The sequence below is a fragment of the Rhinopithecus roxellana genome, chromosome 2 (genome assembly GCF_007565055.1).
Source record: "Rhinopithecus roxellana isolate Shanxi Qingling chromosome 2, ASM756505v1, whole genome shotgun sequence".
Classification (NCBI taxonomy): Eukaryota; Metazoa; Chordata; class Mammalia; order Primates; family Cercopithecidae; genus Rhinopithecus; species Rhinopithecus roxellana.
Window position 1 is genome coordinate 37,226,194 of NC_044550.1, and position 13,307 is coordinate 37,239,500.

At 41.9% G+C, this 13,307-nt stretch overlaps 1 protein-coding gene across 3 annotated transcripts in view; it reads right to left on the reverse strand.

The window, feature by feature from the left end:
* Positions 1-13,307, reverse strand: part of ART3 (ADP-ribosyltransferase 3) — a 45,152-nt gene that overhangs the window by 13,876 nt on the left and 17,969 nt on the right. For all 3 annotated transcript variants that reach the window (XM_030915821.1, XM_030915816.1, XM_030915817.1), the window contains exons 4-6: positions 8,488-8,520; positions 7,164-7,196; positions 5,795-5,824 (exon numbers count right to left, since the gene is read on the reverse strand). In XM_030915821.1, coding sequence (XP_030771681.1) covers positions 5,795-5,824; positions 7,164-7,196; positions 8,488-8,520 — 96 coding nt within the window. The remainder of the gene's footprint in view (positions 1-5,794; positions 5,825-7,163; positions 7,197-8,487; positions 8,521-13,307) is intronic.

A 13,307-nucleotide genomic window follows, 5' to 3' on the forward strand; every position in this document is an offset into this window, starting at 1 on the left:
TCAATTTTTGCTTTTGCTGCCATTGCTTTTGGTGTTTTAGACATGAAGTCCTTGCCCATGCCTATGTCCTGAATGGTACTACCTAGATTTTCTTCTAGGGTTTTTATGGTATTAGGTCTAACATTTAAGTCTCTAATCCATCTTGAATTAATCTTCATATAAGGAGTAAGGAAAGGATCCAGTTTCAGCTTTCTACTTATGGCTAGCCAATTTTCCCAGCACCATTTATGGAATAGGGAATCCTTTCCCCATTTCTTGTTTCTCTCAGGTTTGTCAAAGATCAGATGGCTGTAGATGTGTGGTATTATTTCTGAGGACTCTGTTCTGTTCCATTGGTCTATATCTCTGTTTTGGTACCAGTACCATGCTGTTTTGGTTACTGTAGCCTTGTAGTATAGTTTGAAGTCAGGTAGCGTGACGCCTCCAGCTTTGTCCTTTTGACTTAGGATTGTCTTGGCAATGCAGGCTCTTTTTTGGTTCCATATGAACTTTAAAGCCGTTTTTTCCAATTCTGTGAAGAAACTCATTGGTAGCTTGATGGGGATGCTATTGAATCTATAAATAACCTTGGGCAGTATGGCCATTTTCATGATATTGATTCTTCCTATCCATGAGCATGGTATGTTCTTCCATTTGTTTGTGTCCTCTTTGATTTCACTGAGCAGTGGTTTGTAGTTCTCCTTGAAGAGGTCCTTTACATCCCTTGTAAGTTGGATTCCTAGGTATTCTATTCTCTTTGAAGCAATTGTGAATGGAAGTTCATTCATGATTTGGCTCTCTGTTTGTCTGTTACTGGTGTATAAGAATGCTTGTGATTTTTGCACATTAATTTTGTATCCTGAGACTTTGCTGAAGTTGCTTATCAGCTTAAGGAGATTTTGGGCTGAGACAATGGGGTTTTCTAAATATACAATCATGTCATCTGCAAACAGGGACAATTTGACTTCTTCTTTTCCTAACTGAATACCCTTGATTTCTTTCTCTTGCCTGATTGCCCTAGCCAGAACTTCCAACACTATGTTGAATAGGAGTGGTGAGAGAGGGCATCCCTGTCTTGTGCCAGTTTTCAAAGGGAATTTTTCCAGTTTTTGCCCATTCAGTATGATATTAGCTGTGGGTTTGTCATAAATAGCTCTTATTATTTTGAGGTACGTTCCATCAATACCGAATTTATTGAGAGTTTTTAGCACGAAGGGCTGTTGAATTTTGTCAAAGGCCTTTTCTGCATCTATTGAGATAATCATGTGGTTCTTGTCTTTGGTTCTGTTTATATGCTGGATTACGTTTATTGATTTGCGAATGTTGAACCAGCCTCGCATCCCAGGGATGAAGTCCACTTGATCATGGTGGATAAGCTTTTTGATGTGCTGCTGAATCCGGTTTGCCAGAATTTTATTGTGGATTTTTGCATCGATGTTCATCAGGGATATTGGTCTAAAATTCTCTTTTTTTGTTGTGTCTCTGCCGGGCTTTGGTATCAGGATGATGTTGGCCTCATAAAAAGAGTTAGGGAGGATTCCCTCTTTTTCTATTGATTGGAATAGTTTCAGAAGGAATGGTACCAGCTCCTCCTTGTACCTCCGGCAGAATTCAGCTGTGAATCCATCTGGTCCTGGACTTTTTTTGGTTGGTAGGCTATTAATTATTGCCTCAATTTCAGAGCCTGCTATTGGTCTATTCAGGGATTCAACTTCTTCCTGGTTTAGTCTTGGGAGAGTGTAAGTGTCCAGAAAATTATCCATTTCTTCTAGATTTTCTAGTTGATTTGCATAGAGGTGTTTATAGTATTCTCTGATCGTCGTTTGTATTTCTGTGGGGTCAGTGGTGATATCCCCTTTATCATTTTTTATTGCGTCTATTTGATTCCTCTGTCTTTTCTTCTTTATTAGTCTTGTTAGTGGTCTGTCAATTTTGTTGATCTTTTCAAAAAACCAACTCCTGGATTCATTGATTTTTTGAAGGGCTTTTTGTGTCTCTATCTCCTTCAGTTCTGCTCTGATCTTAGTTATTTCTTGCCTTCTGCTAGCTTTTGAATGTGTTTGCTCTTGCCTCTCTAGTTCTTTTTTTTTTTTTTTTTTTTTTTTTTTTTTTTTTTTTTTGAGACAGAGTCTTGCTCTGTCGCCCAGGCTGTAGTGCAGTAGCCGGATCTCAGCTCACTGCAAGCTCCGCCTTCCGGGTTTACAGCCATTCTCCTGCCTCAGCCTCCCGAGTAGCTGGGACTACAGGCGCCCGCCAACTCGCCCGGCTAGTTTTTTGTATTTTTTAGTAGAGACGGGGTTTCGTTGTGTTAGCCAGGATGGTCTCGATCTCCTGACCTCGCGATCCACCCGTCTCGGCCTCCCAAAGTGCTGGGATTACAGGCTTGAGCCACCGCGCCCGGCCCACCTCTCTAGTTCTTTTAATTGTGATGTTAGAGTGTCAATTTTAGATCTCTCCTGCTTTCTCTTGTGGGCATTTAGTGCTATAAATTTCCCTCTACACACTGCTTTAAATGTGTCCCAGAGATTCTGGTATGTTGTATCTTTGTTCTCATTGGTTTCAAAGAACATCTTTATTTCTGCTTTCATTTCGTTATGTACCCAGTAGTCATTTAGGAGCAGGTTGTTCAGTTTCCATGTAGTTGAGCGGTTTTGATTGAGTTTCTTAGTCCTGAGTTCTAGTTTGATTGCACTGTGGTCTGAGAGACAGTTTGTTATAATTTCTGTTCTTTTACATTTGCTGAGGAGTGCTTTACTTCCAATTATGTGGTCAATTTTGGAATAAGTGCGATGTGGTGCTGAGAAGAATGTATATTCTGTTGATTTGGGGTGGAGAGTTCTATAGATGTCTATTAGGTCTGCTTGGTGCAGAGATGAGTTCAATTCCTGGATATCCTTGTTAACTTTCTGTCTCATTGATCTGTCTAATGTTGACAGTGGAGTGTTGAAGTCTCCCATTATTATTGTATGGGAGTCTAAGTCTCTTTGTAAGTCTCTAAGGACTTGCTTTATGAATCTGGGTGCTCCTGTATTGGGTGCATATATATTTAGGATAGTTAGCTCTTCCTCTTCAATTGATCCCTTTACCATTATGTAATGGCCTTCTTTGTCTCTTTTGATCTTTGATGGTTTAAAGTCTGTTTTATCAGAGACTAGGATTGCAACCCCTGCTTTTTTTTGTTCTCCATTTGCTTAGTAAATCTTCCTCCGTCCCTTTATTTCGAGCCTATGTATGTCTCTGCATGTGAGATGGGTCTCCTGAATACAGCAGACTGATGGGTCTTGACTCTTTATCCAGTTTGCCAGTCTGTGTCTTTTAACTGGAGCATTTAGTCCATTTACATTTAAGGTTAATATTGTTGTGTGTGAACTTGATCCTGCCATTATAATATCAACTGGTTATTTTGCTCGTTAGTTGATGCAGTTTCTTCCTAGTCCTCGATGGTCTTTACATTTTGGCATGTTTTTGCAATGGCTGGTACCGGTTGGTCCTTTCCATGTTTAGGGCTTCCTTCAGGGTCTCTTGTAAGGCAGGCCTGGTGGTGACAAAATCTCTAAGCATTTGCTTATCTGTAAAGGATTTTATTTCTCCTTCACTGATGAAACTTAGTTTGGCTGGATATGAAATTCTGGGTTTAAAATTCTTTTCTTTAAGAACGTTGAATATTGGCCCCCACTCTCTTCTGGCTTGTAGAGTTTCTGCCGAGAGATCTGCTGTTAGTCTGATGGGCTTCCCTTTGTGGGTAACCCGACCTTTCTCTCTGGCTGCCCTTAAGATTTTTTCCTTCATTTCAACTTTGGTGAATCTGGCAATTATGTGTCTTGGAGTTGCTCTTCTGGAGAAGTATCTTTGTGGCGTTCTCTGTATTTCCTGAATTTGAATGTTGGCCTGCCCTACTAGGTTGGGGAAGTTCTCCTGGATGATATCCTGAAGAGTGTTTTCCAACTTGGTTCCATTTTCCCCCTCACTTTCAGGCACCCCAATCAGACGTAGATTTGGTCTTTTTACATAATCCCATACTTCTTGCAGGATTTGTTCATTTCTTTTTCTTCTTTTTTCTTTTGCTTTCTCTTCTCGCTTCATTTCATTCATTTGATCCTCAATCGCTGATACTCTTTCTTCCAGTTGATCGAGTCGGTTACTGAAGCTTGTGCATTTGTCACATATTTCTCGTGTCATGGTTTTCATCTCTGTCATTTCGTTTATGACCTTCTCTGCATTAATTAGTCTAGCTGTCAATTCTTCCACTCTTTTTTCAAGATTTTTAGTTTCTTTGCGCTGGGTACGTAATTCCTCCTTTAGCTCTGAGAAGTTTGATGGACTGAAGCCTTCTTCTCTCATCTCGTCAAAGTCATTCTCTGACCAGCTTTGATCCGTTGCTGGCGATGGGCTGCGCTCCTTTGCAGGGGGAGATGCGCTCTTATTTTTTGAATTTCCAGCTTTTCTGCCCTGCTTTTTCCCCATCTTTGTGGTTTTATCTGTCTCTGGTCTTTGATGATGGTGACGTACTGATGGGGTTTTGGTATAGGTGTCCTTCCTGTTTGATAGTTTTCCTTCTGATAGTCAGGACCCTCAGCTGTAGGTCTGTTGGAGATTGCTTGAGGTCCACTCCAGACCCTGTTTGCCTGGGTATCAGCAGCAGAGGTTGCGGAAGATAGAATATTGCTGAACAGCGAGTGTACCTGTCTGATTCTTACTTTGGAAGCTTCCTCTCAGGGGTGTACTCCACCCTGTGAGGTGTGGGGTGTCAGACTGCCCCTGGTGGGGGATGTCTCCCAGTTAGGCTACTCAGGGGTCAGGGACCCGCTTGAGCAGGCAGTCTGTCCCTTCTCAGATCTCAACCTCCATGTTGGGAGATCCACTGCTCTCTTCAAAGCTGTCAGACAGAGTCGTTTGCGTCTGTAGAGGTTCTGCTGCTTTTTTGTTGTTGTTTTTTATCTGTGCCCTGTCCCCAGAGGCGGAATCTACAGAGACAGGCAGGTTTCCTTGAGCTGCTGTGAGCTCCATCCAGTTCGAGCTTCCCAGCAGCTTTGTTTACCTACTTAAGCCTCAGCAATGGCGGTTGCCCCTCCCCCAGCCTCGCTGCTGTCGTTTCGGTTAGATCGCAGACTGCTGTGTTAGCAATGAGGGAGGCTCCGTGGGTGTGGGACCCTCCCGGCTAGGTGTGGGATATATTCTCCTGGTGTGCCCATTTGCTTAAAGTGCAGTATTGGGGTGGGAGTTACCCGATTTTCCAGGTGTTGTATGTCTCAGTTCCCCTGGCTAGGAAAAGGGATTCCCTTCCCCCTTGCGCTTCCCAGGTGAGGCGATGCCTCGCCCTGCTTCAGCTCTCGCTGGTCGGGCTGCAGCAGCTGACCAGCACCGATTGTCCGGCACTCCCTAGTGAGATGACCCCAGTACCTCAGTTGAAAATGCAGAAATCACCGGTCTTCTGTGTCGCTCACGCTGGGAGTTGGAGACTGGAGCTGTTCTTATTCGGCCATCTTTTTTTTTTTTTTTTTTTTTTTGACACGGAACCTCGCTCTCTTGCCAGGCTACAGTGCTGTGGCACGATCTCAGCTCACTGCAACCTCCAACTCCCTGGTTCAAGGGATTCTCCTGCCTCAGCCTCCCAAGTAGCTGGGATTACAGCCACATGCCACCACGCCCGGCTGATTTTTTATTTTTAGTAAAGATGGGATTTCACTATATTGGTCAGGATGGTCTCAATCTCCTGACCTCGTGATCCGCCCGCCTCGGCCTCCTGAAGTGCTGGGATTACAGGCATGAGCCACCGCACCCAGTCAAACCCCCAAAATGTATAAAAATGTCTTACCATGGTCTTCAAGCTTCTGGGTTTTCTCACCTGAGTCACAAAAAAGAAGTTCATCAGTTTTAACGATGACACAAAAGAACTAGCAGTTACTATTGCTACAGCAAAATTGCTTTCAGGAAAGACTGAATGACTATAAAGAACCATTTGATATGTCCAGGAAACTACCTACTAAACTTAAGTTGTCGATCAGAGTCTAAATGTACCTTAGCTAATGAGCTGGAACATTCTCTGCCCCCACTATTAAGAAAAGTATTACAAATAGCTTGTCTACCAGGGATCTCAAGGAGCCAAGAAAATGTCTATGTTGAAGAGTCAGCTAAAGTACCTGTGAAGTGATCAGTAGAACCTGTGACTGCAATGGAACAATAAAAAGAAGGGCTGCTAAGAAGTCCTCAAGGTGTAAAGTGCTTCACTTCTATCGGGACAGGAAGTATCTTCCCAAACATGAAACAAATTGCATGTTTTAAAAAGGCTAGAACCTCTTCTCTTTTCAACAAAGAAAAATTTACTGTAGCCACATAAACCAAACACATGATAAGGAACTTACATGCAAAGAAATGATTTGGGCCATATATCCTCAAGTGGAAACTTTAAGAGCATCTAATCACCTACATATTTTAGTTAAATAACATTAAACATCAAGCATCAGCATATTTGAGAGATGCAGATATGCAGAGTTCTGTGTTTTCGTCTGAGTATTTGGAGTCATATAGGTTCATTTCAATGACTGAATACAGAGCTGTACCTAAGAAGCCCCCAGAACTGGTCAAGAATGACTAGCTCTTCATTCTCACCACCCGTATTCCCCAGAAAGTTTCCATGTTGTTCAGATCTCCACAAAGCCAATTCTCCCATTTGAGAAAGGTACATTTCCCTAGAATAGTTTCTTTATTTTTTTCTTCTCGTATAGGCCAAGTCACTGCTTTCTATCTGCAAATATTCTTCAGCTAAGAAATACATTTGCTAAACAAGAAAGAGCTATTAAACATCCAGGTGAGGATTATTATTAACTTTGGAGACAGGGTTTCGCCCTGTCACCGAGGCTGGAGTGCAGTGGGCTTGATCTTGGCTCACTGCAACCTCTGCCTCCCAGACTCCAGTGATCCTTCCACCTCAGTCTCCCAAGTAGCTGGGACTACAGGTGCACACCACCATGCCTGGCTAAGTTTTGTATTTACAGGTGCACACCACCATGCCTGGCTAAGTTTTGTACTTTTTGTAGAGATGGGGTTCCACCATGTTGCCCAGGCTGACCTCAAACTCCTGGGCTTAAGTGATCCACTCACCTTGGCCTTCCAAAGTGCTGGGATTACAGGGATGAGCCACCATGCCCAACCAAGATTATTTTTAAAAATTAGAGCATACTCACCAGGGTTGTAGACATAGATGGGTTGAAAATATTCTGAAATACAGACATGTTTTCATTACATGGTACTATGCTTAGATGTGAATGTCAGGTTCAGTCTATTTTTAAATGTTCATTAATAATAAAGATTTAGTTGGCTTATATTTAAGAAACATAAAAATATGTTTATTATGAGAGATATAAAATTTCAATTCAAACACAAATGGATGTGGATTCACTTTTTTTTTTTTTTTTTCTGGGACGGAGTCTTGCTTTGTCGCCCAAGTTGGAGTATAGTGGCGCGATCCCGGCTCACTGCAACCTCTACCTCCCAGGTTCAAGCGATTCTCCTGCCTCAGCCTCACAAGTAGCTGGGATCACAGGCACCTGCCACCACACCTGGCTAATTTTTATATTTTTAGTAGAGCCAGTTTCACATGTTGCCCAGGCTGGCCTCAAACTCCTGACCTCAAGCAATCCACCCGCCTCAGCCTCTGGATGTGGATTCATTTAAGTTACATGAAAAAAAAAAAAAATTCACAGGAAAGCTAGCCAGGAAAACAGCTAGACACAGACCCTTGTTTTTGAACTTTTTTTGTCTCTCTTCTGATACCTTTGGTATGTTTTTAAACTTTCTAATGAGGAAATCTTCAAAAGGATCCACCCAGAGCACGTCTTCATCCAAAGGCATTTTTGGTATCTTCAATTCAAATTTATTAGGCCTATTTGATAATGCTGTTCCTTAATACTCTTAGAATTTTCTACCTTCCCAAATCTTTCCCACAGTCCTCTAAGAAAGTTTTTTTTTTTTTTTTTTTTTTTTTGGTCACATCCTCTTATTTTTTCCCTGAAGAAGTTAAAATCGACCATATTACCCTTGTGTCATCCCATTCTCCTCCCTCCTTGACCTATATTCATGCCATTCCTTCATTGGTCTCCCAAATGTTATTTCCTAAGATAAGAAAATACAGGAACAGGAGCTAGCTCTTTGCACAGGAGTCAAGTGGGAAATCGCTGAAGATGCAGGGGAATTAAGGAGTCCTTAAACTCCTATAAGGTCAGGCTCGGATGACAGTGGCATGTTCCCTTTATGCCCAGGCCAGTGCAGTGTTTGAGAGAAGAGCCACAGGCAAGTCTGTGGGTGAGAATGAGGGTGGCAGTGGGGAGCTGGCAGCAAAGGCTCCTAGGCTCTCCACCGGAAAAGGTACCAGCAGTAGCACAATTTAGCTTTGAGAAAATGATGTCTGACAGTATGACAGCACAGTGGTGGGGTGGCTCTGACCCATACCTATGAGAAGTCACTGATAAAATTCCTACTGTAGGGATAAGACCTTAAAGTGTACCTTACCTAGGTTCTCAACACAGTTTTCAGCTTTAAGTCCTGAAACACAAAGATAAAGCTTTATTAGTTAGACATAATCAACCCTAGTAAATATTTCAATTCATCTATGGCTATTGGTAACCGAATCTGTCAGCTCCTGGTCTATCAGACTCATAATTAGTAAGATGCAAATTGCAGGCTGGGCATGGTGGCTCATACCTGTAACCCTAAGGCTGATGCGGGAGGATCGCTTCAGCCCAGGAGTTCGAGACCAGCCTGGGCAATATAGGAAGACCCCATTTCTACAAAATTTTTTTTTTTAAAATTAGCCAGGCATGGTGGCACACACCTGTAGTCCCAGCTACTCAGGAAGGTCAGGTGGGAGGATCACTTGAGCCCAGGAGGTTGAAGCTGCAGTGAGCTGTGATCACGCTACTACACTCCAGCCTGGGCGACAGAGTGAGACCCTGTCTCAATTATTTAAAAAAATTGCAGAACAATTATATTTTAGTATTTACAGTACAGCCACCAAACAGCTATATGACCTCTGACAAAACACCTAAGCCTCCTGGAATTCAGTTTTCTTGTCTGTATCTTTTACTAGGAGACTGCTTCAAATGACTTTCAAGGGCCCATCCTGGGCTAATACTTTATCATTCTATACTATAATTAGTCTGCAAAATTTAGGAGAAAATTTACCTGTCCAACTAATCCTCTCTTCAGATACTAAATGTCCTCAACAAACCTATCCCTCTACTACAACAATTCCTATCCTTTGAAGAAAAAGAATCTCAATGAGACCTTCAACATCCTTTAATATTTGAATAAAGATCCTTTGCATTCATATAAAGAAAATGAGTTGGTATGCACCAGAATATTCATTTGTGTATGAGGAAATCCACAATATTTGGAGAACAGAACGTGGCATCTGACAGTACTTTTTGTAAGGCCCTAGATGTTCTCACTGGTGATGATGCCCTAGAAAAAGTTGTCAGTGCTACAGTGATTCCCCTGAGACTTGACAGAAAGGGAATCTACCAGCCAACAGCAGTAAGGTAAGAAGGTTAGTGAGACAGCATACAGATCTGGTGCAGTATGAGCCATATGGAAGGCCTACCAGAATGCACAACGAAGGTCCAGATGCCTCGCGGTCTCTATTCCATACCTGACGAACACACTAATCTAATCTGGAAGTTCAGCTACCTGAGGAGGAGCCTCTTTACCTACAATAGGAGAATCCCTAGAGAGGCCTGGCTCCTAAAAAGATATATACTTCTATAATCTACTCTCAAGTCCTGCTCCATTTGGAGTGAGTGTCTGAACCAAAAATCCAGGTGATTTGGTCCGTTTTCTACTGGTCCAGGAAATAACAGATCTGTTATAATCTGAACAGTGCCCTGAGGTTAAACTCAGGCATTTGACTAGACTAGAAATTTAAAAATTGGTTCTAGAGATTATTGCAAAATATTGTCTCAGGGCACAGTGGCTCACGCCTGTAATCTCAGCACTTTGGGAGACCAAGGTGGGTGGATCACCTGAGGTCAGGAGATCGAGACCATCCTGGCCAACATGGTGAAACCCCATCTCCACCAAAAATACAAAAATTAGTCCAGTGTGGTGGTGTATGCCTATAATCCCAGCTACTTGGGAGGCTAAGGCCAGAGAATCACCTGAACCCCAGAGGCAGAGGTTGCAGTGAGCCAAGATCGCGCCATTGCACTCCAGCCTGGGCGACAAGAGTGAAACTCTGCCTCAAAAAAAAAAAAAAAAAAAAAGTTGTCTCAGCAGGAGATGAGTGAGTATGAGCCTCATCCAGAGAGCTTATTTGAGGATAAGGTGAAGGTGAGGGGAACTGTGGATGAGAAGGGCTACAGATGTAAGTTGAAAGATGCAACCTGGAGACCAGCTACCAGGGGGATTTTGAAAGGCTTTGTCTTTTGTCTGTAGCACAAGTTAGAGCATGTTTCTCAAAGTGTAGTTTTCCAGCCACATACTTCAGAATCACCTGGGTGCTTATTAAAAAGGCAAATTCCAGGACCATAGCCAGGACTATTATTGCTGCCTACTTTCTAGAGGGGGATGCCTTGTAATCTGCATTTTAAATAAGCACTCCAAGTGATTTTTATGCACAAAATTTTTGAAGGCCTCCTGAATAGAAAAGAAAGGGTATCTTTATTTATTATATATTTTTTTCTTTTTGAGATGGAGTCTCGCACTGTCACCCAGGCTGGAGTGCAGTGGCGAGATCTCGGCTCACTGCAACCTCTGCCTCCCGGGTTCAAGCAATTCTCCTGCCTCAGCCTCCTAAGTAGCTGAAATTACAGGCACCCACCACCGCGCCCAGCTAATTTTTGTACTTTTAATAGAGGCAAGGTTTCACCATGTTGGCGAGGCTGGTCTTGAACTCTTGACCTCAGGTGATCCACCTGCCTCATCCTCCTAAAGTGCTGGGATTACAGGCGTGAGCCACTATACTGGCCTCTTTAATGTTTAACACAGAGTCATTTTGTTAATATTGCATTTCTCTTCCCTATTTAAACTCTGGATTTAATTTTCTATTTAGCATTTTCAATAGCAGTAATCAAACTATTTTAAGTTTCTGAAGAAGTAGCAGGGTTAAAAATGGATAAGAGAATTGGTTCAGAAATAAAAGGAGAGGCACAAATATATAAGGAATGAAAAAGGAAACCTGACAACAGATTCAGCAGATGTAAAAAGACATGAGAATATTATGGACAGCTTTATGCCTACTAATTTGAAATACAAAGGCAAATGGACAAATTCCTAGAAAAATTTAACTTACTAACCATTAAGTAGTTTAAAATTTTTCCAGAAAGAACACACCAAGATAATTCAATTTTTATAGACAGAGTACCAGAGAGAAGGGAGTGGCCCAAACAGAACTCCAAAGATCTGCAAAGGGTTTCCCTCAAGTATTCAGTGGAGTGCTGATCAGATTATATGTGTGAGATAACTACCCAAGGCCAGAGAAAGAACCTGCAAAGTCAAAAATAGTGTCTATTCCCATCAACCAGGCTGGAAAACCTTATAATCCACAGGCACTAAGTAGAGTATTGAGAAGGGTACAGCCTCAGCAGTGAGAAATAATGAGCCCTAGATTAAAGTGACTCTGGTTCTGCCTAGAAAATCTGAAGAATCAGCCCTAAAACAATCAAACTGTTTTAAAGTAAATTAACTATGTACCAGAACAAAGCTCAAGAATATTTTTAGAAATATAAAATTGCCATGCACACAACAAGGTAAAATTCACAACATCTTGCACCCAATCAAAAATACCAGCAAAGAAGCAGGAAAATACAATTCATCATGACAAGAGAACTCAATCTAATGAAACTACCCCAGAGCTGACACAAACGTTAGTATTATTAGAAAAGTAAATTAAAGTAGTCATTACAACTGTATTCCATGTGTCCAAAAAATAGATTAAAGGTGTTGTCTTACCAGTTGCCACACAAAATACCGGAGACTGGATGGCTTAAACAACAGATTTTTGTTTCTCATAATTCCAGAGCTGGGAAATCCAAGATCAAGGTACTGGCAGATTCAATTTCTGGTAAAGGCTTTCTTCTTGCCTTGCAGATAGCCACCTTCTCACTATATCCTCATATGTCAGAGAAAGAGCAAAGCCATGGTCTCCTTTCCTCTTCTTAAAAGGACACTAGACCCATCATGGGTACTCCCACCCTCATGACCTAATCTAAACCTAATTACTTCTCAAAGGCCCTACCTCCAAATACCATCGCAGTGAGGATTAGGGCTTCAACATATGAATTCTGTGGGGAGAACATTCAATAGTGAATGTCAGTACTACTAACAGGTGTTAAGTAGAGATGTGGAAGATACAAAAAGACCCAAAATGAATTTCTAGAGATAAAAATTCTGAGACGAAAAACACGCTAGAGAGAATTACTGACAAACTAGACACTGCAGAAAAAAGATTAGCAAACTTGACATATTGTGGTATGCAGAATAATACCCTTCCTAAAGAGGCCTACATCCTAACCCCAGAACCTGTGAATATGTTATTTTACATGGCAAAAAGAGAACTATGGTTGCAGATGTAAATAATGTTGCTAATTAGCTGGCCCTCAGGTGGGGTATTTAGCTTGGATTACCCAGGTGAGCTCAATCTAATAACATAAATCCTTAAAAGTGGAAAAAACAAGAAGTAAAAGAGAGGATCAGAGATGCAAGGTGCAGAGGACTCAACATGCTGTTTCTTTCTTTTTTGAGATGGGGTCTCAGGGTCTCCCTCTGTCACTTAGCGTGGAGTGCACAGTGGTGCGGTCATGACTCACTGCAACATCAAACTCTTGGGCTCATGCAATCCTCCCGTCTCAGCCCACCACAGGCAGCTGGAACCACAGATGCATGCCACTATGCCTGGATAATTTTTTTATTTTTTATTTTTGTAGAGGCAGAGTTTCACCATGTTGGCGAGGCTGGTCTTGAACTCCTGACCTCAGGTGATCCTCCTGCCTCAGCCTCCCAAAGTGCTGAGATTACAGGCATGAGCCGCCACACCTGGCCATCAACATGCTGTTTCTGACTGAAAATGGATGAAGGAGGCCATAAACCAAGGAATGCAGGTAACCTCTGGAAGCTGGAAAAAGAAAGAAAACAGATTCTTGCCTAAGCCCCCAGGAAGGAATGCAGCCCTACCAACACCTTAATTTCAGCTCAGCAAGACTTATGTCAGGCTTCTGAAATATAGAATTGTAAGATAATAAATTTAGATGTGCTGTTTTAAACCATTAAATTTGTGGTAATTTGTTATAGCAGCAATGAAGTACTGAAATATACAAAATAATAGAAAACATCTAAAA